The sequence below is a fragment of the Alligator sinensis genome, unplaced genomic scaffold (genome assembly GCF_000455745.1).
Source record: "Alligator sinensis unplaced genomic scaffold, ASM45574v1 scaffold410_1, whole genome shotgun sequence".
Classification (NCBI taxonomy): Eukaryota; Metazoa; Chordata; order Crocodylia; family Alligatoridae; genus Alligator; species Alligator sinensis.
This window is the reverse complement of record NW_005841972.1, coordinates 1308192-1323157: the sequence shown is the minus strand read 5'-3', so window position 1 is coordinate 1323157 and position 14966 is coordinate 1308192. Positions and strand designations below refer to the sequence as shown.

Here is a 14966-nt window from a genome sequence, read left to right as displayed (position 1 = left end):
TACTGCCTGCCCTCCCTTGCCTTCCCTACTGACTCCCCTCCCACTATCACCTTCTGTTACAGCAGCAGGGCACTGGCAGTGCCTTTTTTCCCTCTTTTTACCTATGGCATGTTTTAGTGTGTTCTTGGTATTTCAGATATTGTACTTTGTTATTGAGCATAAAGGTCTGAATTGACAATTTTATGGATTCCTTGGGTAAACAACTGTCTATGCTCACAGGGGAGAAGACTCAGGGACCCAAGAGGTCCTCTGGTCCTTTGTTCTTTAGTTCAGGTAGATTAAATCTACTGTATCTCTGTTTTCTTTAAAAAAAATTAGCTTTCTTGTCAAAGAAAAATTCAGGCTAGTTTGGCATAATTTGCTTTGGCAAAAGCATGCTGCATTTTATCCCAGTTTCTTTTTATCTCCATGACTTTAATTTTTTCTTTCAGGATTGTCCAAAATTTTGCATAATAATGATTCAACTAATGAGTTTGTAGTTGCCCAGGTCACTTTTCCTTTTTCTTAAATATATGCATTAATTTTGCTATTCTCCAGTCAAAGAGTCATACCAACAATTTGAAAGAGGTATTGAAACACTTACTACCAAAAAAACAAGATTTCATGTGTCCATTCTTTCAGTATTTTCAGATGCAAATTATCCAGTCCCCACAACTTGAGTGCATTAAGGTATTGAATTACATACATATATTCCCATAAACCATGATACTTTTGCCCAGTGCTCTGTATTATTTTCGTTCTACATTGTCCTCTTCCCTGAAAACAGAGACAAAGATTTCATTTAGTTTTGGAGTTACATTTCAATTATCCTTTACTCTCTATCCAGTCCTCAACTCCACAGTGGCCCCATTTTTTCTTTCTTTATTCTTTTTTCAATTGCTTGGCTGAGGAATCTTTTGTTTTAATGTCCTTTGGAAGGTCCTACCCAGCTGGAAGTCTGCTAATTCTCACATTATCCCTACCTTTCCTCATCTCTAAATTGTAGCTTTCTTTGCCAGTCAACGCATTTCTTGTGGGAAATGAGAATGCTCACTCCTTCCTGAAATGGTTATTCATCCAATTAAGTTTGGAGTCCTTCTACACAGTTTTGCTCAAATTCCAGCCAGTTTCTGCATTTTTTACTTCAATACATTTGAAGCCTCCTCTCCATTCAAGTCCCTGATTTCTCAGTTTAACTTCCTTAACTTCCTTCCGTCTGCTTTTAGAAATCAAAAACTTCTCTTGCCAACTGTTTGTTATCCTTCCAGTTAAAACTGAATTGACTCATTATCATTTTTTCCTCCAGCCAGCTCCAATACAATCTCCTCAATACTTCCCAATCCAAATCTAAAACACCACACCCTTTTGTTGAGCTAGTAGCTATTAGATAAAGAAATCCATTAAATACCAGACCCTGGAATAATTAGGTCCTGTTGCAGTTAATAGTGGTTGTTCCCCTGTTGATATCTGGGATGTTAAATTCTCCTATAATGACACAGCATATGGTGGCATTTGTGCCTCTAATAATTTTAAGAGGTCTCCAACCTATCCAACTCTCACTTTGGTGGTCTATAGCAAATACCTAATATTACCCCAATAAAGCCTCTTTTATAATCTTTCATCAAAATAATTTGACCTAAACATATTTTGTTTTATAATTTCTTATTTTCACAGTCTATCGCATCATAAATATATTCTGAACTGGAGGGACTTGGAGAAGTTAGACCTTCAGATAAACACAGAGAGAGAAATCAGAGTGCTAGGGATCCTGATGGATGCCGAAGGGAAAGGTAATACAGCATGGGAAAAGGTGATGGCAAGGCTATGGCAAGTACTTTGGTTATGGCCTGGAAAGACACTGTCCTTTGTTGGAAAAATGTCGGTGTTTAAGGCTGTGCTACTGCTGATTATTCTATGTACGGGAATTGTATTCCCACCTACATGATATCAGATAGCAGAAGTAGAGAGGGAAATATGTGTATTCTTTTGGAATGCCAAAAGAGAAAGGTTCACTACAGCTGAACTGTACAGAGCAAGAAAGATGGAGGGATGGAGGCTGCCGGTCTTTAAATATGTAAATGCAAATATGCAAGACAGTAATGGAGGGAGAGAGAAAAGCAGTGCGTATCACCCAATTTCACACACCTACAATTTTGAGGAAATGGGAAACATATCGTACCTCTTTGAAGAGTCCATGGGCATGGCAACCACTGATTCATTACATCAGGATGGAAGGATTCATGTAGAGTTATAAACTAGGGAAGTTAGGGCTGCAGTCCTGAAGAATCATAAGAAATAGAGGAAAGCAGTAAGGGAGAGAGACAGTATGGCACTGGTGCGAAACTTCACAGAAGGACAAGTGAAGAAGGTGTGAGGGGCGGTGGCAGATAAACAATTAAAAGGTGAACATGCTGACCTAGAGTGAACGGTTGTAAGAAATTTCTTGCTGGTGAGAGAAGTGCAACACACATGAAGCTTGATAACCTCATCAGGGTGCCCAAGAGAGAGGTGTGGGAAAGAAGAAACAGTGGGACGTGTGTTTTGGGAATGTACATGTGCAAAAGGGTTGTGGGAAAGGGTCCGCCACTTTTTGAGTGTCACCAAAATAAACCTGTCATTAGCGCAGGAGATGGTACTATATGGACTCATACCAAAACGGCCAGAGGAGAAACGTTATTAAGGACTTTATTAGCATGTGTTAAAACTAGTTTATGTAAAGTGAGAAATCTCTGGCTGTTTAAGGGGTTCACTGAAAGAGAGTGCCTGAAGCTGGGACTGCATGAACTGAATTATCCTTCTTTTAGTATATAATCAGTAGGGCTATGTGAAATTTCACCAGCTGTTTCATTTCGAGACTGTTTCGACTCATTTCGAGCTTGAAGCAGTGAAATCGAAATGAAATGAAGGGCTTCAAAACAACCTTGAAACCAAATGAGGGCAGTTGAAATGTTTTGAAAGTTTCAAAACGTTTTGAGATTTGAAGCAGCCAGCCAGGTGGTGGGAGACAGGGGAGAACCAGGGCTGCGATGGGGATGGGGAAGGGAACTCAGCTGAGTTCCCCCTCCCTTGCCCAATTGCAGCACTGGGGAAGGGAACTGAGCCAGGCTGAGTTCCCTTCCCCAGCCCATTTGAAACGTCAAAACAGTGAAACCGTTTCAAAGAAATGGAATTGAACAGTGTTTTCAAAATGAAACAAAACTCAAAAAACCCCCACTGTTCTGTCAAAACGCCAAAATGGATGTCAATGCATAATGCTGCTGTTTCACATGGCCCTATTAATCAGTACTTTTGATGAGCTGTCTAGCTCTCCCTCCCCTCCCCTATCCCCCTCCTCAATAATGCACAGAATTTGTTGTCTACTTCCACCTACATATACTTCTAATTTCTTAAACAGAGTGATCCTCCCTTCTCTTTCAGTCAATTCTTTGGACATGTTACAGCTAAACTATTATTGTTTTGGAGTACACTTTTTTCTGTTATTACTTAAATGGCATATACCCATGTGAGGGTTTTTTACTTTTAAGAATCATTAAGATCATGGGAAGCTTTTGGCTTTAGGGGTGCACCGATAGAGATTTTGGGGGCTGATATCCAATTTTTAAGGAGGCATATCGGCCAATATAGATTTCTGATACAGCGTGGAGAGCTGCCTCCAGCTGGTAAGTTCATTGTGGTAGAAGGGGAGGAGGAAGGGAAAAGATGTGATGGGGCAGATCAACTCCCCCCTGTGGTGAGGGAGGGAATGGGGGCAGGCGCTGCCCAGCCAAGGCAGGGTAGGGTGCAGGATGGACGGACCCATGGCTCGTTGTGGGAGCCCACTGCTCCCGCTGCTACATGCATCCAGGAAGGGCATGAGGGGGCATGTGCCCTTGGATCTGCGTGGGGTGGGGAGGATGGGCTGCAGTTGCGGGCTGGAGCTGGGGATGCGCCAGGCTCTTCTCACTGGGGCCTGGGCTTGGGGTGGAGGCTACAGAGGGGACTGCAGCCACCCCAAATTTCATGTATTTGGGTATGTGGTGGCACTAGGAGGGAACTATGGTGAAATCTGGGGTGGCTGCAGCCCCCTCTGTAGCCTCCACCCTGAGCCCAGACCCTGGTGAAAAGAGCCCAGCACAGCCCCGGCTCCAGCCCACAGCTGCAGCCCACCCACCCTGTCCCGCCCCACAGAGATCCAGGTGCACATATCCCCCCTGTGCCTTCCCAGGGTGCGTACAGTGGCAAGAGCTACTCCCCTGATGAGCCTGCTCCTGCCCCTGTCCCCTCCCTCACCGTGGGAGGGCTTGATCTGCCCCCTACATGCCTCTTCCCTCCCCCCTCCCCTTCCACCACAATGGATTTACCAGCTGGAGGCAGCTCTCCATGCTGCCGGTCTGTGATCCTTGCTGCCTGAGTGTTCCGCTGAAGCTGCATGCACACACAGGTATTTATCAGCCAAATTATCGGCCCCATCGGGCCAATTTTCGATACAGCCAATTTTCTTTATATTGGTACTGATCTGATATTGGGCTGATGTATCAGTGCATCTCTATTTGGTTTTAATTTTTACCAGAAGTTTTAACAACCTTGTGGAGAGGGTTTTTAATAGTATGATTTGACCTTTAATTTAATTAAGGGTGTTTGTTAAAAGTTTTGTTTAATTTTTAATATTTTACAAAGTGTTTACATTACTTTTTTGTGAAATGGGAAATTCGATTTGAATTAATTTGCTCTGGGATTGTTTTGTGGGGAGAAGACTATGTTAAACAATTGAGCAGTGATGATTTGAGCAATATTGGTTTTTTGGGTGATTGTTTTTATTTATTTTATAAATGTATTAATGATAACTAGGCAATACTTGGGTTTTTTGCCATTATGGGTAGGGGTTTAATATAATTAATTTGAATTTTAGCTTAGGGCTCTTTAATTTGCTGATGTGCAATAGGGCTTTTTTAATTTAGGGAGTTGCATTTACTAAAGCACATGACAAGCAGTTATTGCACTAATTTTGCACTTTTTTATTGATAGTGGATTATTAGGCTGTTTTTAAACTTTATTTAAAGTACTTTTATATTTTAAAGACTTTATGTACACACTGAATTAAATTTATTTTAATAGGTTTTTAAAAGGTTATTTTAAAAGGTTTTGGAACAATTTTTTTAGGTTTTGTTTATTTTGCACCAGATTATTATTTTTTGTTTGAATATGATATACATATATATTGATTTTGACTTAAAGTTTTGAAGGTTTGAATTTTTTTATTTGAGTCTTGGAAAGATATCAGATTAAGGGTTAAGTTAGGGTTTTTTCTTGTGCTTAAGTAGAAATTATATTGACTTTTTTTGTTGTCCAATTTGCTAGGGTTTAATAAACTTGCTTACAGTTAAAAATAACCAGGTCTTAATCTCCATACCTGGTACAAGACCTGTAATAGTGTCATTAAAGCATAATAGCTTTCCCTTTCATAACTGTCACTCTCCTCTCCAAAAACACCATGAATGCTGTTCCGGGCTCTGAGAACTCCTTCTTCTCCATCTTGGTGCTCTACCACTATCCTCCTAGCTCTTCTGGTATCAGTCCAAGCAGCATATCAGACTTCTGCCAAGTCACTACATTTGACCTTAGCCAAAGGGAACGGAGAATTTATGTTGCTGATGGGAACCTATGCCAAGGATAAGTTAAGACAGCACATCTAAATAAGATATATGGTAACACCCACTGAGTGCTGCCCCCTCAGCACCTACTCTTTATCAAGTCATGGTGAGCCATTATTCCACCATGGTGAAATACTACATTGCATACATTTCAAATTCCTCTTCACACCCATAGCTGAGCTGTCCCTTTCTTTCTCATTTCCAATGATTCCGGTTTCTTCACCAACCTTAAATATCTGGCAAACATCATGAAACAGGGCTCCAACAGTTCACCCAGAATCCCTCTGTCACACCTTTTCTCATCCTGTTGCATATGATTAGTGTGGCCCCACCCATCATGAGATGGAGCCAGAACAGGTTGTCCTGCACCTCACTTGCATTTTTGGAGGATCCCAGGACTCGTGACCTGGTTTCAGTCATGAGTAGAGTGTTAATTTCCACATGGAATCTCTGTGAGGGGTATCTGGAGTATACATACATGCTGAGCAGTGCTGAGCTGCGGAGCTGACTATGGCTTTAAATGCTGCTGACTGCTGGAGCCCAGCCCAATGAACTATATAGTAAGTCATGAGCCTTTTGGCTTTGGACTAATATCATGCAAAATTTGTACTACGTATAAGTGAGCGCGTCTACATGTGCCTTTAGTGTGCAGCAATAAACTGCAAAGCTTATTTGTCTGCAGTTTATTGCTCTCAGGAAGCTCCCAGGTTTGTGGTTTACATGTGTGCCTGGACCACAGCACATTGAGCCAGTTTGCAGTAGCCCCAGCTGGCAAAAAATCCCAGGGGTCAGCCTACCAGCCTGGGGCTGCTCCAACTGAGCTCAATGTGCTGTGGAGGAGCTGGCTGGGGCATGCCTCCTCAGTGTAGGGCTAGTTGGCAGGCAGCCCCCACATGGAAGCAACCTTATGCCCCAGCTTACCAACTCAGCATCTACACATGTGCTGTTGCACATGAAAATATTCTGAAACGGGGCAAGACTTATATTTACAAGTCCTACCCTGCTGCAGTTTATTAGTTTTGTGCACCCTAATAGGGGTGCACATGTAAACACTGACCCCCCAGGTTTATTTTCCCTGCTGTAGCAATGGGAGGGCAGATAAATTCAAGACGAACCTCCAATAATTAGATTACAGACCTAGAAAATTATAACAAATGTATACTTTTCCATATATAGAATCTAAATAATAGGAGGTCATCTAATATTTGGAGTCTTCTTATACTTAAGTAAATATGGTATATCTGATCTTTAGCCCTTTCCCAGCACGTAGGCTCTCAACATAATTAAGACCAATGCTCTGCAAATTTGAACGTGCAAGCCGCATTCATACATTTATTCCTTCCCATATCAATACATTACTCACACCAATACCTGCACACCAAGGGGCTCTTCAGGTGATGTCACAGGAACTGTCACTGGTATATCCAATTTTAGCCAAGGTGGCTTCTTCCGCTGCAGACTGCTTGTGCTGTCATGTCGTGCCTCTGACATCTTCCTTTCTCAATCCTCAGGCCTAAGGGAAAAGAAAAGAAACCACAATGTTTGCATGGGACCCATGCTGTCCCTTTCAAGGGAGAGCACCACTGGTTTGAGAGGTATTCTGTTTCCTTGTACTTGTACATGACTTGTGAGCTGCTTGGTATTTGCTCAGCCTTAGACTTTAGTTAAGTAACTTTTTGAGTAATCTGCTGCTACCACCATTGCTGGTACTTTATCAGATATTTCTTATGATGTCATAACTTTCAATGGTATTGTTCAGTTCTGGGTATGGACAAATGTACACCTGGATTAACTCCAAAAGGAGAGAGAGAGCTGCTTCTCAGCAGTGAGCAGCAGCTATTACATTGGAATTTTTACATGTGCATGAACCTGTAGGGCAGAGGTGGGCAAAATAAGGCCCATGGGCTGGATCCAGTCCGCCAACTGATTGGATCTGGCCTGTGGGCAGGCCCCCACCAATTGACTGAATCCAGCCCACAGCTGCCCCCAGGATACTCTACATGGGCCTGAGCCCTGCCTGCTCCCTCTTGGGGCAGCCGACTCCTGCCCCTGGCCCTGTCCCCAGCTCTGGAGCTCTAGCCAGCAAGCACATTTTCCTGGAGGGGCTGCTCCCAGTGCAGCTGCAACTGCCTGGGTGCAGTCTTGCCGGGAAGCTGTGCATCCTGGCTGAGGCTGGGGCCAGGCTGGGAGTGGGTTCAGGCGGGAGTGGGTAGAGCTTAGCCCCCTGCTGGATGCTGTGGGGGCAGCTGCAGGTCAGAAGGTAAGGGCAAATGCATCTGCATCTGTACCATGCAAGTGAGCTCTGCTGCATTCGCCCCCTGCCTCTCACTCCCTTCCCACACTCCTGGCTGGCTCCCAGGACCTAGCTGTGGTGGCCAGAACCAGAGGGGTTACTATCATGAGCAATAAAGATATGCTCTTGGAGACATCCAGGCAATTGTTTAGCAGTTAAGATTAGCTAATGCAAAGCTTGCAAATTTGCAACCTGCAAGTGGAATTTGTCTGTCACAATTTAACCAAAGTGTTGAATCTAACTGTTTGCACTGATCATGGGCCCCAAAAATAAGCAAACTACAAGATTAGCTGATCTAACAGGTTTTTTAAAGGTCATCCGTAACAAGACCTGACCACCTAATATAAGTAGCACAGTCCAAGGAATCTAAGAAATAAAGAACTAAGGGGTTGAGCTTGGGCAGTTAATGCTAATTTCAAACCTCAAAGTAATGTGGTGTAATTTGCTTATTGGGTGAACCCGAGTTCGGGCGGTAACCTTTCATGATAATTTCTAACATCTTTTGATCCCATAGGGTAACAGCTATAGGGCAAGATTGTGAGTGGCTCTAAAGCCAACAGATTAGCGTAAGATAAGACATAAAGGAACACGCATATCAAGTGACCAGTTAGAAGGACAGGACAGAAGGACCATCGCTGTATCAAGCCTGGACCCTGGACTCCCAGTGTGAGTAAGGACCGGATCCTGACCAAGGGACCTTCCCGGTGACCCCTTGGACAGCACTAATCGGGACCGCCTGACTTCGCTGGAACAACTTGGCGTGCACCTGGCATAGAGGGACTGCCGTTAAGTTGCCAACCCCATATGGGAACTCTTTGTCATTCTGTCTATCTGTTGTTATCATTCACTATTAGCTCTTTATTACTGTACTATCTGTTCGTTGCATTAAACTTTCTGTTAATTATTGTATGCTAAGCTATAAGTAAATTTGCCTTTACTTCACTCCCAACTCGCCTCCTTGATCCTGAACCCAGCAGCCTAATGGCTGATACACTCACAGCACCTAGACAGCCTGTGACACCTAGCCCCTCCTCCCCCAACACACACACACACCCTCCACATGCACCCCCTACACACCCACCCTCACATCCTCCCACATACACAATATACAAGAGTAAAACTGTATTTTGAGCTATTATGCAAACACCTGTATATACACTACTCAAAAAATAATCAGGCCAAAAATATTTTTTGAAATAAAATTAAAATATGTTATAGCAGGCGTTTGATTTTTAGTATACTTGTTTTTTATCTATAATTTGTTAAAATGATATCTTCTAAAAGATTTTATGGTGCAGTCCTTAACAGCTCATCAAAACTTGTTATGTGGCCCTCCAGTCAAAATAACTGCCCACCCCTGGTGTAGGGATACAACTGAGCTAAATCACCAGAACAATGGCCCTGGATGAAGCAGGGTTAAAGACAGTGCAGTTTTTGCTTCACTTGTATCACTACAGGCTTGTGTCTACATAACTACATAACAGCAGAACATCTGTTGCAAGATCTAGCACAGCAGCTCTCCCTACCGTTTTGAAGCTGCTCCAAGTGTACTGTGTCCACAGCCGTTGATTAGACATGAATACAGATCACATATACTCCCCTACTGTAGTTAAGAAAAACTGAGAATTACCAGAACCAGCACAGCACATACCAGAACTAGCACTTGGAGTTAGAAGCTTAACTTTCACTTTCCATTAATATTTGCTAAGGTTTATTTAAATCCATTTCCTCCTCAAAAAGAGTTGGTAGATTAAGACTTAACTGCACCAGGATCCAATCCAACCAGTTGGTCCTCCTAACCAATCAAGGCCATCAACATTCTTCTGAGAACTGTTTATTAGTCATGTGCATTCCCTTAGCCTACTCCAAGCCCAGCAGTATACTCCCTGACTTCAGCAAACACTAAAAATTGGGAAATGGTCACTTCCGCTGGCTGTTTTTATAGTAGCAGTAATTTTGACTTAACTATTTTTCATAAACATGACAGCATACCACTCAAAGAAAATGAGCCCAGTATAAAAATTTTATAAGACTGTCATCAAATTTTACAAGATTGTCATAGCCAGGTTAAATCCAGGACTGAAAGAGAATGATCTTATAAGCAAATAAAGATAGTATTAAACAAAAGTCATTGCATTATTAAAATATTGTATTAATTAGTCTGATCAAGTATCACCTTGCCCACTTCTATTTCAAACAGTTCCCTTTTTACCTGCTCTGTGCCTTCTGGGGTGAGCTGTTAGCCCCTTTCATATTTGTAAAAGCACCTGGTACACTGTGTATTACAGAAAACATAATGATCAGATCTGTGCTGCTGTCATTTTCCACAAAAGGTGAGAAAAATGTGTAAGCCCTGAGAGCTGAGCACCTTCCTACAAGCCCTTAATACAAACTTTCATTTATATCTCTGCATCCATTGTGCAGCAGCTTGGAAAACATGTATAATCACAAGATCGATATAAATACAAGCTAGGCTCTTTAAATACATGCACTAGACCCAATTCTCTTTTTTACTTAGCCAGCCTCCCTCCTACTAACTCCTTAGGCCCTTAGCTTCCAAAAAAAATACAGATGAGCAAAGCTGTTGCTAACCCGCTCCACAGAGGGGTAAGTGGCAGGAGCATCATGCTGAACATTGCAAAGTGGTGGGCAAATGATGGCCAAAGCCTTCCAATCACATGTAGCCTAGATGAAACTACTATAAGGTGGATAGAAAACTGGCTCAATAGCTGCAAGCAAAGGGCAATTATAAATGGATCCATGTCACAATGGCAGGTTTCAAGTGGAGTCCCACTAGGGTCTGTCCTGGGCCCAGGGCAGTTCAATGTGTTTCTTAATGAGCTTACTGAGCAAATCTGCAGATAACACAAGACTGGGAAGGATTGTGAATACATTAGAGGACAGGAACGCAATTCAGAAGAATCTTGAATGGCTGGAAAGCTGGGCTGGAGCTAAAAGGATGAAAATCAATGCTGACAAATGCAAGGTAGTACATCTTGGGAAGAATAATAATAAAAAAAACAAATAAAATGAATGAAACCTGGTTGGATGGCAGCACTACGGAAAAGGATTTGGGAGTCTTGGTGGATCAAAGACTCAACATGAATCTGCAGTGTGATGCAGCTGCACAAAAAGTGAATGGAGCTTTGGGCTTTATCAACAGGAACATTACATATAAGATACAGGAGCTGATACCGCCTCTCTACTCGGCACTGGTCAGGCCTCATCTCATGTACTGTGTGCAGTTCTAGGCTCCATATTTTAAAAAGGACATGGAAATGTTAGAGAGGGTCCAGAGGCGGGTGACAAAAATGATAACAGACTTGGAAGGCAAGTCATATAAGGAGATATTGAAGGAGCTAGGGAATGTTCAGCTTGCAGAAAAGGCGCTTAAGAGGGGACATGTTAGCAATCCTTAAATACTTAAAGGGATAGCATAAGGGCTACCTTAAATACTTGAAGGGCTACTCTTGCTGCAGAGTAGGACATAGATCAATGGCTTGAAGTAGCAGCAAAGTAGGTTTAGATAGGATACCAGTAAAAACTTCACTGTTCAATCAGTGAGGCAATGGAATAGCTTGCCTGGGGCAGTTGTGGACTTTCCATCAGCGGAGGTGTTCAAGAGGTTAGACAGTCACTGGCTCACATGATCTGTGAGAAGTATATTGCCCGCTCCTGCTCTACAACAACTTTGCAGGTCTCAGGAATTTCCTTCTGCTGCTTTGCTCTTTTAGAAGTGTAATAGGGTGAGAGCGGGAGAGAGGAGAGTAATCTCACTAGCACCCTTCCCCTTACTAGGCTGAGAGCAAGGGGCCACCTCCACAGGGATGCCGCATGCTTTGGCACTGACTCAGTTGCTTCTGTTGGGCAGACCTAAATCCAGGAGGGATCCCACACTGGCCAGCAGGGAAATCCCCAAGCAGAAGCTTGGAGAACAGCATGCCTAAGCCATGTAAGCTCCAAGGTCCTGGCAATGCCAGGAACTCCCTTGACAATTACATGAAACTCCCCTGCAGGCAGCCAGGACTCTGCAGGGCTGGAGAAAGCCGTAGCTGACTGGCCAAGCTGCTTGGTAGGCTGTAATAAGAGAACAACAGAAGTAAGTAGAAGGGACTGTAGACTGGCGAAAGAAGGACACACATACTGTGAGGTGCAGACATCCTGCTCAGGTTTTCTTTTGTTTGTTGAAGACAGACTCTTGGGGATCCCAGGTGGGAGCCTATTTCTTTAGGACACTTTCAGGCTGAGAAGGAAGAGCTGGGTGTCCAGAGAATCCTTCCAGCCAGCCCAGAGGAACCCAAGTGACTATATATAGATACAGTGGTTTGTGGAGGTGCTCCCAATAGTACCCCCATCTGGGGTCGTGTCAGCCTATGTAAGCACAGGACCACAGCACAGTGTTTTGAGGCGCCCATGTGCTATATCCTAGCAGTTTAGTAGAGTCTGGACTAAGACTGCAAAAGATTCAGTGAACTCCAGGGAGCCAATATGGACTTGAGAGATAAGCCAGGCCAGGTGGTAGAGCTGCTGAGAATATGCTATCATTTACCAGCAAGTCATGGTAGGCGAGTCTTCAGCAGGGACCAAATCTTTGGCCAGAGAAGGTAACAGGTGAGCCAGCTTAACCCCAGCAGGGGCCCCTATTACAAGAAGTCTCTCCAGTTTCTAATCTGCTACATTCACTAGTAACTCCTCCTTGCGCAAAGGCTGCTCTCAGGTCTCTGCCTTCTCCTCTTCCCAAACAGAAGGGCTGGGCTCCCAGAGAGGCTCACTGCTGCTCACCTCCCCTTCTCCCCAGCCATCTCCAAGCTCCACCAAGCAGTGTTTTATATCACAGTGTTTTATGTCATGCACCCCTACAACATTGTACATCAGAACATGGCATTCTTTGCATTGTCAGTAGTAGCTAACATTTCACAAAGACTAGGAGGTGAGGAGGACCCTCTCTGTGAGTATTGGAGTATGGTCTCAACTAGAACCATCAGGACAATTTCTTCTCAGCAAACCTCCAAAGAGCTGTGGAATTGGAATATAAGTTATTTCATCACTTCTCTCCTGAGAGACTAACATATACATATATACACACATACACAAATTATCAAAATCCTATGAGCTGAGCTGATTCATGTAGAATAGCAAGAGGGACACAACCCTCAGAGAAATCTCACACTCCATATTCTGGTGCAGGGCTACATTTTCAGAAACTTCCTTCTACAACTCAAACATGCAGGTACTACTTTTTTCTTGTAAATTTAACAATACCATATTTTCTTGCATATCACACACCCTCAAGACATGCACCTTATTTTTGAGGATGCCAAATAAAGGAAAAAATATTTTCCCAGAGTTATGGCTACACAGAGCTGCTATAGACCACCAGACAAGGAGGAAATGGGGGAATGAGGCTTTCTTCGAACAGCTAGCAGAAGTTTCCCAATCACATGCCCTAGTTCTCATGGGGGACTTCAATTATTCTGACATCTGCTGGGAAGGCAATACAGCAGTGCACAGGCAATCCTGGAAGATTTTGGAGAGTATTGGGGACAACTTCTTGGTGCAAGTGCTGGAGCGGCCAACTAGGGGCCGTGCTCTTCTTGACCTGCTGCTCACAAACAGGGAAAAACTGGTGGGGAATCTAGCAGTGGATGGCAACTTGGGCATAAGTGACCATGAGATGATTGAGTTCAGTTTAGGATCCTGAGGAAAAGAAGGACGGAGAGCAGCAGAGTAAGTACCTGGACTTCAGTAAAGCAGACTTCAACTCACTCAGGGAACTCATGGGCAGGATCCCCTGAGAAGCCAGACTGATGGGAGAGGAGTTCAGGAAAAGCTGGCTGTACGTCAAAGAACCCTTACTGAGAGTGCAGGAACAAACCATCCCAATGTGCAGAAAGATTAGCAAGTATGATAGCAGACCAGCTTGGCTTAACAGGGAACTCTTCAGTAAACTAAATTACACAAGGAAGCTTATAAGAAGTAGAAATTTGGACAGATAACTAGGGAAAAATATAACAGCATTGCTCAGGCGTGCAGGAATGAAGTCAGGAAGGCCAAAGCACAACTGGAGTTGCAGCTAGCAAGGGATGTGAAGGGTAACAAGAAGGGTTTCTACAAATATGCCAGTAGCAAGAGGAGGATCAGGGAAAGTGTAGGTCCCTTACTGAATGCGGGAGGCAACCTTGTGACAGAGAATGCAGAAAAGGCTTAAGTGCTCAATGCCTTTTTTGCCTCCATCTTCACAGGCAAGGTCAGCTCCCAGACTACTGCACTGGGTGGCACAGTTCGGGGGAGAAGTGAGCACCCTCAATAGTGAAAGAACAGGTTAGGGACTACTTAGAAAAGCTAGACATATACAAGTCCATGGGGCCAGATGGGATGCACCTGAGGGTGCTGAGGGAGTTGGCTGATGTCATTGCAGAGCCATTGGCCTTAACCTTTGAAAACTCATGGCAACCAGGAGAGATCCAGGATGATTGGAAAAGGGCAAATGTAGTGCCCTGTAACAGGGAACCCTAGCCCTGTTACCAGAAAGCAGGCTGGTCCCTTTAAGACCAGAACTTTCTGGACACAGCTTGCTGGCAGGGTAGGAGTTAAAAGCTGAGCCTGGTCAGCTAGTCAAGTGACCAGAAGGGGGCAGGCCAGAACTATAAAAACCCTGGGCTTGGCAGCAGTTGGAGTCAGTGGCCAAAGGGGAAGGGGGTTGTACATCAGAGCTCCATAGAGAGGCTTGGTCTGGCTGCTGTGAGAAGGGAACTCCTGATGACGTAGACCCTGAGATGGTGCAGAGTCACTTGGAAGAACTGGATGCCTTTAAGTCGGCAGGCCCGGATGAGCTCCATCCAAGGGTGCTGAAGGCACTGGCCGACATCATTGCAGAGCCACTGGCGGGAATATTTGAACGCTTGTGGTGCACGGGCAAAGTCCCGGAGGACTGGAAAAGGGCCAATGTGGTCCCCATCTTCAAGAAGGGGAGGAAGGAGGACCCGGGCAACTATAGGCCAGTCAGTCTCACCTCCATCCTTGGCAAAATCTTTGAAAAAATTATCAAGGCTCACATTTGCGAG

The 14966-nt window shown here is 44.0% G+C and overlaps 1 protein-coding gene across 17 annotated transcripts in view; it reads right to left on the bottom strand.

The window, feature by feature from the left end:
• Positions 1-14966, bottom strand: part of RHBDF1 (rhomboid 5 homolog 1) — a 166741-nt gene that overhangs the window by 88993 nt on the left and 62782 nt on the right. For 10 of the 17 annotated variants that reach the window (XM_025200639.1, XM_025200638.1, XM_025200633.1 and 7 more), the window contains exon 2: positions 6981-7122. In XM_025200639.1, coding sequence (XP_025056424.1) covers positions 6981-7100 — 120 coding nt within the window. In that variant the 5' untranslated portion in view covers positions 7101-7122. Of the gene's footprint in view, positions 1-2158; positions 2258-6972; positions 7123-14966 lie in introns of those variants that run through there. The other 7 variants (XM_025200624.1, XM_025200637.1, XM_025200627.1 and 4 more) reach the window with 6 other exon arrangements.